General features: G+C 42.2%; 1 protein-coding gene across 7 annotated transcripts in view; it reads left to right on the forward strand.

Moving 5' to 3' along the window:
* FGL1 (fibrinogen like 1) overlaps nucleotides 1–15,084 on the forward strand; it is a 56,435-nt gene that overhangs the window by 11,457 nt on the left and 29,894 nt on the right. For 5 of the 7 annotated variants that reach the window (XM_065598013.1, XM_065598014.1, XM_042841941.2 and 2 more), the window contains one exon: nucleotides 10,520–10,595. In XM_065598013.1, coding sequence (XP_065454085.1) covers nucleotides 10,520–10,595 — 76 coding nt within the window. Of the gene's footprint in view, nucleotides 1–303; nucleotides 444–10,519; nucleotides 10,596–15,084 lie in introns of those variants that run through there. The other 2 variants (XM_042841940.2, XM_042841942.2) reach the window with 1 other exon arrangement.

Here is a 15,084-nt window from a genome sequence, read left to right on the forward strand (position 1 = left end):
ATGTACTATCTATTACACAGCTGTAAATTAATCTTACTAGTCTATTGATTCAGTAAGTTAAACATGCTTGTGTGTTTCTGAAGCCTAACAAATTTAGTTCGGGAAAGCACTTAAGCATGTGCTTAATGTTAAACATGTGCTGTCCTGATGAGGAATGCTTTCCTGGATCAGGGCCATAGAAAGGAATGGATTCTTTCTTCCTTCTTCCTTTCTTTTTTATTAATTTATTTTTCAATTTGTATATTAGGCACTATATTATAGTCTTCTCTTTCCTGTGTTGCAATTTAGTTACAGTCTTGATCACTGCAACTCCTCAGTAACATTCCTGCTCACTGACTCATAAGAGACCTAAGTCTCAACTCTACAGAATTCAATAGCAAAAACAATCTTGCTCTAGGAAAGGCTGTGGAATTCTTTGCATCAGCTAGGAAGATTTAACAATCGTAAGTTGTGTCTAGAGAGTAAAGGTAAAGGTGGTATGTGGGCTTGAGGGTGTAAGCAGGGATTTGGGGTGCTTTCTACAGTGCTGAGTAAAAATGGACATATTTTTGAACCAATAATGTATTGTTCTAATGATCTCTAATGGTTGATTGTGTTAAGGGTGGATCTAGATGTTTTGCTAAAACATTTAGTTGTTATTCAATAAACTAAGATCTGTAGTCCTAAATATATTTTAATACATTGATGTATGAACTATGACAAGATTGTTTTTTAGGCCTTAAAATGGGCTAAAATCATTGACTGCATTGCAGAAAAAGTGAGTGCATTTCCAGAGATATTATTACCTAATATAAGACAGTGCAGAACTTGAATAAGTAATGATTACTTGTTCACGAGAATGGTTTAGCTTTTAATAATTCTTAAGAATGCAAGGAGAAAAATATTTCCCTGAAGGTCATATACTGACCAAATTACATTTTTGGCAGGAGACTTCACTTCGCTGCAAAGGTTCCTGCCTATTATTATTATTTTATTGATGTTCTTGGCACAGTACAAACACAGATGACACAGTGCAAATCCCACATAGCTTGCAATCTACAGAATTCAGGCAGGCAAAACCAAAACAAAATCACACATCGAGAGTCCAATATTTTAGCAGTGTAAAGTTTTTTTTATGGTTTTAATGTCTATTTGGTGTATTACCACCGAAGGACGTGGAAGGATAAGTGATTTTAGGAGGAATTTGAACAGATGGGAAGTCTGACTAGAGCATAAATAGTGGGAAGAAATTCCATGCATAAGGATGGCATGGAAGAAGAAACTTTAAAGACACCTACCTGTTTTTTTTTCTTCAGTGAAATAATTTAAAATCTCTCAGAGAGCCATACACATCCCCTCCCCACATAATGTCTTAGCTAGTGTATGGGTACCACTATCCTCTTAGGGATGGAATGTCAGAACATCTCATAAGACTTAATACTGCTTTACCTAAAGATGATTCTCCTTTGGATCAAGTGGTAGTAGTTTGTGTCTTCAGATGAGAAGAACTTTCTTTAATTTTTTATCTTTACCTATGGCCCTTCATGGTGTGTGGCAAACTGATGACAGTGAATCTGTAAGATCTGTTATCCACCTTGAAGGTTTTTCAGGGGAAGAGTTCCTATGAGTACAATTTCTGTTTCCTTTATGGGCAAATGTTGATGTTAGAGGGAAAGTCGTCTTTATAATTATTCAGCACATATTATCTCTTTGGAGTCACTAAAGTCAGTAACAGAAAAATGTTCACTAAAATCATGTGACTGATTTCAGCTGTGCTGTGACTATTTATTTAATAGCGTGGCAGCTTTATTGGAATGAATAGGCTTGCTTGCTGATTTAATATGTGAATGTTTGTTTATTTGTAATCATTGACCCTAGTGTAGGGAGAGACTTTCTTAATTAATTGTTTTATCCTGTAAGGACATTTCTGATTAAGTTTTAAGTAACTATGTAAAATGAATTTAACTGTTTAAATAGGCAATGAGATTAGCATGAGGATGTAGACTGTCATGATGTCTGTCTGGAGTGGCTCATGATTGAGAGTGCCTACCTCAGGGCAGGCTCAGGCTGTCAAAATAGGGCAGACACCCCAAACTGGTGGTATGTTCTATAATTAAATTTCACTAAGCCAGTGACTAATGTGAACTCCTGGATCACTGTAACAGTCTTACCATGGAGTCACAGATAGTCCCCGTAGACTCTCCATTCTATCTTGCAGTCCATTTTCTCTCTGATTGTTATGTTTCTGTGGATAAATAAATAATACTTTGTTTTGAAGAAGGTGTCTGTCACTTGCATTTTCATTCAGATCACTGCTCCTGAAGGGAAATTTCGGGCAGGTGCCAAACTTTGTTGAGCTAACTAAGGAAACAAAGTTGATAAACCAGGGTACTGTAACCTAGAGACCCAGTCTAAAAGTGGGGTGAAGCACAGGATTCCAACCTGAGAGACAGAGGTACAGCTAATCCTGAATCATGACTTTTTGTTAATAAAAATCAGTGGGGGTCCTGCTGCAAGTTATATTGGAAGGGAGGTCTAATTAGGTGCAAAGGGAGGAGTTGCATTATACATTAAATGCCCAATTCTACAACCTGGACTCACAAGTGGTCCCTTTTACCTTATGTATTTGAAATATGAAGAAATAAACAAAATAGGAAAGCTAAGCCAAAGAGGTGAATTTTATACCAGATATCATATCAGTGACCCTTCTCTTGGCTGTGCTAGAGCTGATATAGCCAAAGTTGTATTCCAGTGAGCTTCCAACTCCAATCCTTGTGTACCTCTCCATAAGAGAGACTTCATTTAAATGAGCAACCCTTTAAATAGAAAGGTTACTTCATTTGCATACAATATACAATCTCAACTGCACAAATTCTAAACTCCTACACCTTATCTATAGCTTACATGCAATAGCTCAAACATACTGTAAGAGGTGTAGGCTAACTGAAAGAACTCTGATGAGTAAAATCTGCTTTTGCATCAACACCTATTTAAAGTGTGTTTGCTACTCCCTTTAAAAAATGAAGTTACTCTAGTTAGAATGATGTTCAGTCCTTGAAGGATTGACACTCCATTCGAGCCCTTCAGATTTGTGAGCTCTCTGTGGAACAGTTGGACTGTGGAGATTAGTGTGCAGTTTACGAAAATAAATGCCTGCAGTTATGCATACCAGATGAACATGAATTATTAAATGAAAGAAATACAATCCTCAAGTCCTAGACAATATATCTTAATCACAACTGTATGTAGAATAAGTAGTATGACCGAGATAGTCAAAGCTAGAAACTAAAGGTCACGTGCAGGTTCCCCAGCTAGTGATGTACTCTTAGGTCACTCATCTCCCATGACTGAAAGAAAATCATTGCAACAGGTGGCAACAGCTGCTTTCTAGACTAGAGTAGCTGCAACAAGAGAATGACTACACAGATATGTGAAAGTGCCTCAGGTTTGTCATGGTTCAAAGTATTTGAAATCCAGATTAATGTCAGAGTTCAATGACAGGCAGGTTTTGTAAATTCTGCTTTCATTAAAACTGAAATAGGGTTGCAGTGGTGTAAATAAGAGCAGAATTTGGTCCTCTGAGTTTAAATTAAATATTCAGATAATATAATGCCTATAATAATATCTGGTCAGTATGGGAAACAATTTAAGGTTATGATTCAGAAAATGTATGACAAATAGTCAAGGCTGAGATTTTCAGATCATACTTTATAAGTCACATTTATGAAAAGTTTATAAAGGCTAGACAGTGATCAATAGATATTAGAAGCTTACTACAGGTATGAGTAACATTAGAGACTGTCAGCAGCACATTCGTGGTAGGTTTTATAGAGCTTATAAACCATGGTTATTTGGCTTGGCTTATTAGATTCTAACAATTGATTAACCATTATTAAAACATCTATTAATCATTTATTAACCCTTCATAATTTTTTTCTAAATGTAACCTTAATATAAAATGTGATTTTTTTTTTCAAATCTTCCCTAAGAGAACTGGATGCTCAATTGCCATTAAAACTAATGGGAGTTTGGTATCCAAATCCCCTAGGTAACTTTAAAAATTTCAGTCCATGGCACATAGCAACACTTATGTTAACATTGCCCAGGCTTTTTCATTCTAAATGGTCATTTTCAGTTTCCTCAAAGTTTTAAATTTTGGGCTGAAATTTGATAATTTGCTCTCTGTCCCAGAATGATTTCTGTTCTGAACATTTCAGCAAAAACAGATGAGCCATTTTCAAGCATAGTAAATTACACGGTTGGAAAAATGCATCTTTTCTACAAAATCAAAAGATCTGCAAAATGAAGGTGATAGAAACTTGACATTTGGCAGGGTCATAGCCTCTAAGACATGTGCTTTTCAGAGGTCTCGTGACCATTAGATCTGATTTGGCTGGGTTATAAGAGTTTAAAAAAAACATACTTCACACATGCACACTGTTTTTTGTTTCACAATATAAAGAACGATCTGCCAGTGTTCCATTCGCATTGCACATGCATGCGTAAATAAACCAAGTAGAAATTTCCATAAAAGCTATTTTCTATCACGCACATGCTGAAGTGCTTTGTTAAAATTGAACCTTAATCTCTCTGTATATTAGGCCTTGTCTAACCACAAATTTGCATTGGTTTAATTGAAATTGTTTTTAAAACTAATTTAATTAGTGCAAAAGGCTCCATGGACACTCTTATTTTGGTTTAAACCGGGCTTATTTTGGTTTACTTAAAGTCAATTAGGAATTGATTTTAGTTAAACTGAAATAAGCTACTCTTAAACTGAAATGAATGTCTATACAGCAGTTTGCACCAGTTTAACTAAATCAATTAAAAACCCCAATTCAAGTTAAATCAATGCAGCTTTCTCATGTAGACAAGCCCATAGTTCCCCATCTCTAAAGTGAGGATAATAACACTGCCCTACCAAACAGGAAGTTGTGAGGCTAATTTTATTAATGTTGAGGCACTGAAATACTATGGTCATAAGAGCTTTTTAATGTAATTTTTTTGGGAATATGATATAATAATAGTTTACAACTCAAGCACAGCATTTTAAAATCTCATGTACTGTACAGTACAACATACTCCCAAAATTTTTTTTCAAAAGCAGTTCTTGTCTGAGGTTGCTAATTTTGGTTGGCTGTATTCCTGGAGGTTTCATCCCCTGACATAATCTTTAATTAAAGATTAATCTTTAATTCCTGGAGATTCCAGGCCAATCCTGGAGGGTTGGCAACCCTATATCTTGTCATCAGTGGACTGGAAGCTGAATATCACAGTTTCTATTCTACATATTTCTAACAATAATTCTGTGGCAGAGGTCTGATTATCTTCTATTCTTTCCTGCTGACGGGAGGGCTTCATAGCAAACATCTTCTCTATTTCAGGCCAAATTCAGCTTTCAGTTCTGTTGTTGTAACTTAGGCCTGGTCTACACTACGAGTTTAGGTCGACTTTAGCAGCGTTAAATCGAATTAAGCCTGGACAAGTCCACACGACGAAGCCCTTTTTTTCGACTTAAAGGGCCCTTTAAACCGGTTTCTTTACTCCACTCCGACAAGGGGATTAACGCTAAAATCGGCCTTTCGGGTCGGATTTGGGGTAGTGTGGACGGAATTCGATGTTATTGGCCTCCGGGAGCTATCCCACAGTGCTTCATTGTGACCGCTCTGGACAGCACTCTCAACTCAGATGCACTGACCAGGTAGACAGGAAAAGCCCCGCGAACTTTTGAATTTCATTTCCTGTTTGCCCAATGTGGAGAGCACAGGTGACCACGTAGAGCTCATCAGCACAGGTAACCATGATGGAGTCCCAGGATCACAAAAGAGCTCCATCATGGACCGAACGGGAGGTACAGGATCTGCTCGTCATATGGGGAGACAAATCAGTGCTAGCTGAACTCCGTAGCAGTAAACGAAATGGCAAATTATTAGAAAAGGTCTCAAAGGCCATGCAGGACAGAGGCCATAACAGGGACGCACAGCAGTGTCGCATGAAAATTAAGGAGCTAAGGCAAGCCTACCACAAAGCCAGAGAGGCAAACGGAAGGTCCGGGGCAGAGCCGCAAACATGCTGTTTCTACGCAGAGCTGCATGTGATGCTAGGGGGTGCAGCCACCACTACCCCAACCGTGTGCTTTGACTCCATCAATGGAGAAACACGAAACAGGGAAGCGGGTTCGGGGTACGAGGAAGATGATGATGAAGACAATGAAGAGAGCTCACAGCAAGGAAGCGGAGAAACCGGTTTCCCCAACAGCCAGGATATGTTTATCACCCTGGACCTGGAACCAGTAACCCCAGAACTCACCCAAGGCATGCTCCCAGACCCTGAGGGCACACCAGGGACCTCTGGTGAGTGTCCCTCTGTAAATATTACACATGGTTTAAAAGCAAGCGTGTTTAATGATTAATGATTAATTTGCCCTGGCAATCGCGGCCAGTACAGCTACTAGAAAAGTCTGTTAACTTTGTTAACAATGGGGATGGAGCGGAAATCCTCCAGGGACATCTCCAGAAAGCTCTCCTTCATGTACTCCCAAAGCCTTTGCAAAAGGTTTCTGGGGAGGGCTGCCTTATCCCGTCCGCCATGGTAGGACACTTTACCACGCCAGGCCAGTAGCACATAGTCTGGAATCATTGCATAACAAAGCATGGCAGCGTATGGTCCCGGTGTTCGCTGGCATGCAGACAACATCCATTCCTTATCTCTCTTTGTTATCCTCAGGAGAGTGATATCATTCACAGTCACCTGGTTGAAATGGGGTGATTTTATTAAGGGGACATTCAGAGGTGCCCGTTCCTGCTCGGCTGAACAGAAATGTTCCCCGCTGTTAGCCACGCGGTGGGGGGGAGGGGTGAAGTGATCATCCCAGAGAATTGGGTGTGTGTGGGAGGGGGGGTAGTTGAGTTTGTGCTGCATGTTAACCCGGAAACCCCAGCCCCTCCTTTTACATTGCAAACCCATTTTAAATGGCCAACCCAATGGGTCCTTGGAATGGGAAATGAGGGTGCTGCTGTTTGAAACAATTCCCACATGTTATGAAGGTTAAAAAAGCCAAAAGACTGTGGCTTACCATGGCTGCCTGCAAGCCGAATTCTGTTGCCTGGCACTGCGTGAGTGATCTCTCACACCAAACCAGCAGGCCCTCAATATAAGAGGAAAAATGGGACCTTGTAACGAAAGCACGTGTGCTGTGTAATGTGAACAGCAAAATTTAACATGAAAGAGTATACCCATTGTTCTCTAAAATGTGTCTTTTTTAACCACCTCTCCCTTCTCCTCCACCAGCTGCAAATGTTTCTCCTTCACAGAGGCTAACGAAGATTAGAAGGAGAAAATGGCTGACTCGGGATGATATGTTCACGGAGCTCCAGATGTCCTCCCATGCTGAAAGAGCACAGCAGAATGTGTGGAGGCAGTCAATGTCAGAGTGCAAAAAAGCACAATATGAATGAGAGGAGAGATGGCGGGCTGAATCGCAGGCTGAACAGAGCAAGTGGTGGGCTGAAGATGATAGGTGGCGTCAGCTTGCAGAAAGAAGGCAAGAGTCGATGCTCCGGCTGCTGGAGCATCAAACTGATATGCTCCAGCATATGGTTGAGCTGCAGGAAAGGCAGCAGGAGCAGAGAGGGGCCGCTACAGCCCCTGTGTAACCAACAGCCCTCCTCCCAAAGTCCCATTGCCTCCTCACCCAGACGCCCAAGAACATGGTGGGGGGGCCTCCGGCCACTCAGTCACTCCACCCCAGATGATTGCCCAAGCATCGGAAGGCTGGCCTTCAATAAGTGTTAAAGTTTTAAAGTTTTAAACTGCAGTGTGTCCTTTTCCTTCGCTCCTCCCCCACCCATCCCGGGCTACCTTGGCAATTATCCCCCTAGTTGTGTGATGAATTAATAAAGAATGGATGAATGAGAAGTAACAATGACTTTATTACCTCTGCAAGCGGTGCTCGAAGGGGGGAGGGGAGGGTGGGTGGTTGGTTTACAGGGAAGTAAAGTGAACTGGGGGGGGCGGAGGGTTCATCAAGGAGAAACAAACAGAAGTTTCACACTGTAGCCTGGCCAGTCACAAAACTCATTTTCAAAGCTTCTCTGATGCGCCCCGTGCCCTGCTGTACTCTTCTAACTGCCCTGGTGTCTGGCTGCACGTAATCAGTGGCCAGGCGATTTGCCTCAACCTCCCACCCCACCATAAATGTCTCCCCCTTACTCTCACAGATATTGTGGAGCGCACAGCAAGCAGCAATAACAATGGGGATATTGGTTTCGCTGAGGTCTATCCGAGTCAGTAAGCTGCACCAGCGCGCTTTTAAACGTCCAAATGCACATTCCACCACCATTCGGCACTTGCTCAGCCTATAGTTGAACAGGTCCTGACTACTGTCCAGGCTGCCTGTGTACGTCTTCATGAGCCACGGCATTAAGGGGTAGGCTGGGTCCTCAAGGATAACAATAGGCATTTCAACATCCCCAATGGTTATTTTCTGGTCCGGGAAGAAAGTCCCTTCCTCCAGCTTCCAAAACAGACCAGAGTGCCTGAAATCGCGAGCATCATGTACCTTTCTCGGCCATCCCACATTGATGTTGGTGAAATGTCCCTTGTGATCCACCAGGGCTTGCAGCAGCATTGAAAAGTACCCCTTGTGATTTATGTACTCGGTGGCTTGGTGCTCCGGTGACAAGATAGGGATATGAGTTCCGTCTATCGCCGCACCATAGTTTGGGAATCCCATTGCAGCAAAGCCATCCACTATGACCTGCACGTTTCCCAGAGTCACTACCCTTGATATCAGCAGGTCTTTGATTGCCCTGGCAACTTGGATCACAGCAGCCCCCACAGTAGATTTGCCCACTCCAAATTGATTCCCGACTGACCGGTAGCTGTCTGGCGTTGCAAGCTTCCACAGGGCTATCGCCACTCGCTTCTCAACTGTGAGGGCTGCTCTCATCCTGGTATTCTGGTGCTTCAGGGCAGGGGAAAGCAAGTCACAAAGTTCCATGAAAGTGCCCTTACGCATGCAAAAGTCTCGCAGCCGCTGGGAATCGTCCCACACCTGCAACACTATGCGGTCCCACCAGTCTGTGCTTGTTTCCCGGGCCCAGAATCAGCGTTTCACGGCTATAACCTGCCCCATTAACAGCATGATCTCCAAAGCGCCAGGGCCTGCGGTTTGATAGAATTCCATGTCCATGTCCTCATTACTCTCGTCTCCGCTGCCGTAGCCTGCAAATGAATACAGAACAAATCTGGTCTATCTATTTTTTACATCTTAAGCTGGCAGCAGACGGTGCAGCATGACTGATAGTCATCGGTATCTTCTGGGTGCGTGGCAGAAAATGATGTAATACGACTGATAGCCATAATCGTAAAGAATCAGATGTCCAGAGTGGAAAGTTTGGTTCAGTATTTCTTAGAGGAATCTGCTGAAGAACTTTCCCGGGTGCCTCTGATTGAACTCACTGAGGAATATGACGATGATGGATATCAATCATAATACACCATCCACTGCTAAAGGGCAAGAAGCTGCGGCTGTGTAGCAATGCAGCTCCACATCTGCCAGCACCCAGATAGCTGATGATGGCTACCAGTCATACTGCACCGTCTACCGCCAAAAGGCAATTAGCTGCTGCTGTGTAGCAATGCAGTACCACGTCTGCCGGCACCCAGATGACATATGGTGACGGTGAGCTGAGCTGAGCGGGCTCCATACTTGCTGTGGTATGTTGTCTGCACATGTAACCCAGGTAAAAAGGCGCAAATTGATTGTCTGCCGTTGCTTTGACGGAGGGGAGGGGCCTGACGACATGTACACAGAACCCCCCGCGACACTGTTTTTGCATCATCAGGCATTGGGATCTCAACCCAGAATTCCAATGGGCAGCGGAGACTGCCGGAACTGTGGGATAGCTACCCACAGTGCAACACTCCGGAAGTCGACGCTAGCCTCGGTACTGTGGACGCGGTCCGCCGACTTAATGCACTTAGAGCATTTTATGTGGGGACACACACAATCGATTGTATAAAACTGATATCTATAAAACCGGCTTCTATAAATTCAACCTAATTTCGTAGTGTAGACATACCCTTAGAGTCAAGGGTCCTACCTTTTATATTGTCTGTCTTGTCCATATTTTCTCAAGGACCAGTGCAGCCTCAACATTATCCCAAGTCTGCTTCTATCAAAGTCAATGGGAGGGAGGTTTTTGTTTTTTTGTTTTGCATTCTTGCAATTTTGTGATTTCCTAGCCTCTGCATATCTTTACATGAAAATATATTTTCAGTACTCATTCAAATGAATATTGGTGATCTATTAAAAGTGGTGTGCAAGGGGGGGAAATGATTTTATGCTGCCTTTTTTTTTTTTGGCTTGTTCATGATGTATAAAGAAAGTCTGTGTTTCCCTGCCCCCACCCAAAACAGTTCCCCCCCGCACACACACTTATTTTAAATATAGTGAAAATAGCGCCTGGATGATTTTAAAGGACTAAATAAAACAGATTTAAATTAATGCAGATTTCATTGTTACTTTCTTTTGCAGTTTCCTGAGAATGAAGATTTTGACACTGTTTAATTTCATCCTTGCAAATTGTTTAATAATGGCCACTGGTAACTCGGTAAGTTTTACTAATTGCAGTCATATTTATAATGCCCTTGTTTATTTCTAACAGTGTAGGAGAGGTCAAGAATAAGTTACATTATTCATATGTCTAAATTTTCCTCTAGTGATGGGATAACTTCAAAAAAGTTCAGAAGGATGGTTTGGAGGAGCACCCAAAAGTTTTGGCAATATAACAAACATCCAAGCCAATCAGATTTCTTGGATCTGGAAATCTCCTGAGATTGAGCTTTGTGGGAGGGAACTTCTGTGGCAGTAATTCCTGTTGTGGTTGAGCTAGAACTACCACAAGAACAGCCTCTCAAATTCCTATATTCTGGCACTTCCATTTCTAGTTCTGGTTGAAAGTTAGAAGGGTGGAAACAAATGTAAATTAAATCAAATGAAGGGGGAAAGTCTAGGTTTTTTTCATCTCTGTGCAAGTTCACTGACTGCAGTGGGAAAAAATCATTACATTAGCATGAAGTCCATTTTCTTTCTTTTAGTTTTCAGTGGGAAGTTTCTGGACTCTGGATGACTTTGAAGTGAATAAACTGGGAGTACTCTAAAACTTATCCCAGGGTTTTCACCACTTCAAGGATGCATACCGTTTCATCTCATTAAAGTCCTCAAAAAGAAGAGAATAGAAATGAACAATTCAGTGAAAGATCCTTTCAGTCCTTAGCCTAATTTAAAGTAGTATTTTACTGGAAGGATGTTAGTTCCTCAAGAGTTACAAAATGAAGAAGTAGGGTACATGTGCATATTAATAGCAACAACTGGGTTAAATATGGAACAATGTGTCCAAGAATAGAGCTGTCAGCAGCCTTTGAATAATTGCTTCTAAATGTATAGTATAAACAATTGTAGTCAGTAAAGCAGACAAAAGAAGCTATATTCAATCTGTTTTAAATCAGTGATACTGCTATCCACTAGAGACAGAGCCACGATCAAATAATATTTCTCTAATTGTTATAGTATCATAATATTTTTACTTTCATTCATGTATAGACTAAAGAAAGGAAAAGGAAAAGCAATCTGTTTTTGTCAAAGATTCTTGTACTATATGCTTGGGGCCAGAGTCACCATTTCATTACTCTACTTTTACACTGGTGTAACTCCAGTGATTTTAGTGGAGTTATCCTGGGTAAAAACTGGAGTAACAGGCCCCTAATCCACACATCTGAGAGCCAGGCTAATCCACATTAAAGTTATAGAACTGGTCTGTGATTGGCCCCATGGGGAATAGGTCTGATATTCCAGATATGAGATCCTTATTATTGCTGCTCATCAGCAAAGCCTTTTAGGTCCTGTCTGGAGTTCAGCGAAAGAGAGACCAAAAACTCAAAGTTAGCACTGGTTTCAGAGTAGCAGCCGTGTTAGTCTGTATCCGCAAAAAGAACAGGAGTACTTGTGGCACCTTAGAGACTAACAAATTTATTAGAGCATAAGCTTTCGTGGACTACAGCCCACTTCTTCGGATGCATATAGAATGGAACATATATTGAGGAGTATAGTTAGCACTGTTCATTCATAGCTAAACAGATGTTGTTTTATTCTCTGTTTCTGGTCAGTCAGTTTCTTATTATGGTACCAGCTGTCCAACACTGCTAATAGGCACCTAGCATCCACCAAGATAGGGATCTTTGGTTTCTTGTATCAAGGGTATATTTACATAGTGTATTCCAGTTTCTATTGTACCTGGCTACACAAGGTGCAAAGCAGTGGAGATTATTCAGGCTCTGTGTTGGTCTTGCACTTTCGTGAGCTCTAAATTCACTTGCAAACATTTAAAGTAAATGAAAAGAAAACTTCAGTTTAAAATGCAAAGTTTAGAATAACAGTATTTAGAGACTTAAAATATCTTAAAATGACACTAAGTAATTTAGACTCAAAATAAGTAATGGACCTCCATTTGGTTATGTTCTCAAGATTTAAATTAATCTCCCCCCCCCCCAAAGATGCTTCTGTATTATCAAGATTATATAAATAAACATTAACTTCTGATTATTGCTAATTTTCTAGGAATTTTGGTTAAGTGATTAAATTAAGGACTAAGAGTCAAGGGTTCTGGACTCTGCCAGTGACTCGCTATGTGACCTTGGGCATATTATTTAACTTTCTATGCCTCGGTTTACCCATCTGTATTATTATTTATTGCTTGTATTATCATAGCACCTCAGAGACCTGGTCTAAGACTGGGGCTCCTTTGTGCAAGGTACTGTATAAACACGGAACAAAAAGATAATCCCTGCCCCAATCTAAGTATAAGACAAGAGACAGTAGAGATACAGACAGACAAAAGGGGAGTACAAGAAAGCAATGAGTCTATTAGTCATCCTCAGAGGCTGTGGTCTCAGCATACTAGCAGCCTACCATTGTCAATTTTTGTGTAGACATCACAGCAAAGAAAATTTTTAAATAGGGATTTGAAGGAGAACAATTATCTGGGTTTATGGATGTTTATAGGGAGCTCCTTCCAAGGGTGAGGGGCAGCATGAGAAAAAGCACAAACATGTTTGTTTGAAAATTTAAAAAGAGGGAATGGAGGCTGATATTATGGGCTGATCAGAGACAAGAGTCAACCTTTTGACATTGAATGAGAGATAAGTGTGTGTGTGTGGGAGAGGGAGAGAAATAGGCCATGAAGGGCCTGAAAGTGAAGATAAGTAGCTTATTTTTATACTATAGAGAAGGAGGAGCCAATTAAGGGATACAAAGAGATAGAACATGGTCAAAACAATGGACTTGGAACATGATCTTTGTAGCACCATTCTGAATGGATATGACTGGGACAAGACTGCATTTCTCAAGGCCAGAGAAAAGGATGTTGCAGTAACTGAGACATGAAATTATGACAGCCTAGATGAGAGTTTTAGCTGTGAGAATTGATAGGAAAGGCCATATCTTAGGGTATGTCTACACTACGGGATTAATCTGAATGTACAGAATTCGATTTTTTGCAACCAATTGTATAAAGTCGAGTGTATGCAGCCACACTAAGCACAGTAATTCGGCGGTGTGCGTCCATGTACCGAGGCTAGCGTCGACTTCCGGAGTGTTGCACTGTGGGTAGCTATCCCATAGTTCCCGCAGTCTCCTCCACCCATTGGAATTCTGGGTTGAGATCCCAATGCCTGATGGGGCCAAAAACATTGGCGCGGGTGGTTCTGGGTACATCCTCCCCCTCCCTCCAGGAAAGCAATGGCAGACAACCGTTTCGCGCCTTTTTTCCTGGGTGAACAGTGCAGACACCATACCCTGGCAAGCATGGAGCCTGCTCAGCTCAAGACAGCAGTCATGAACATTGTAAACACCTCACACGTTACCGTGAAGTTTATGCTGAACCAGAACCTGCAAAACCAGGCGAGGAGGAGCAGGCTACGGCAGCGGAGACGAGACGAATGAGGACATGGAAATGGAATTCTATCAAACCGCAGGCCCTGGCGCTTTGGAGATCATGCTGCTAATGGGGCAGGTTATAGCCATGAAACGCCGATTCTGGGTCCGGGAAACAAGCACAGACTGGTGGGACCGCATAGTGTTGCAGGTGTGGGACGATTCCCAGTGGCTGCGAAACTTTCGCATGCGTAAGAGCACTTTCATGGAACTTTGTGACTTGCTTTCCCCTGCCCTGAAGTGCCAGAATACCAAGATGAGAGCAGCCCTCACAGTTGAGAAGCGAGTGGTGATAGCCCTGTGGAAGCTTGCAACGCCAGACAGCTACTGGTCAGTCGGGAATCAATTTGGAGTGGGCAAATCTACTGTGAGGGCTGCTGTGATGCAAATAGCAAAGCAATCACTGAGCTGCTGCTACCAAAGGTAGTGACTCTAGGAAATGTGCAGGTCATAGTAGATGGCTTTGCTGCAATGGGATTCCCTAACTGTGGTGGGGCGATAGATGGAACCCATATCCCTATCTTGGCACCAGGGTAGCCAGTACATAGACCGCAAGGGGTACTTTTCAATGGTGCTGCAAGCACTGGTGGGGAGGAACAGCTCAGTGGTTTGAGCATTGGCCTGCTAAACCCAGGGTTGTGAGTTCAATCCTTGAGGGGGCCACTTAGGGATCTGGGGCAAAATCAGTACTTGGTCCTGCTAGTGAAGGCAGAGGGCTGGACTTTATGACCTTTCAAGGTCCCTTCCAGTTCTAGGAGATGGGATATCTCCATTAATTTATTTATATTTATTTATCACAAGGGACGTTTCACCAATATCAACATGGGATGGCAGGGAAGGGTCCATGATGCTCGTGTCTTCAGGAACACTACTCTGTTTAAACGGCTGCAGCAAGAGATTTACTTCCCAGACCAGAAAATAACCGTTGGGGATGTTGAAATGCCCATAGTTATCCTTGGGGACCCAGCCTACCCCTTAATGCCATGGCTCATGAAGCCATACACGGGCAGCCTGGACAGTAGTCAGGAGCTATTCAACTACTGGGTGAGCAAGTGCAGAATGGAGGTAGAATGTGCATTTGGACGTTTAAAGGGTTGCTGGCGCATGTT

Source organism: Chrysemys picta, chromosome 5 (assembly GCF_011386835.1).
Source record: "Chrysemys picta bellii isolate R12L10 chromosome 5, ASM1138683v2, whole genome shotgun sequence".
Taxonomy (NCBI): domain Eukaryota; kingdom Metazoa; phylum Chordata; order Testudines; family Emydidae; genus Chrysemys; species Chrysemys picta.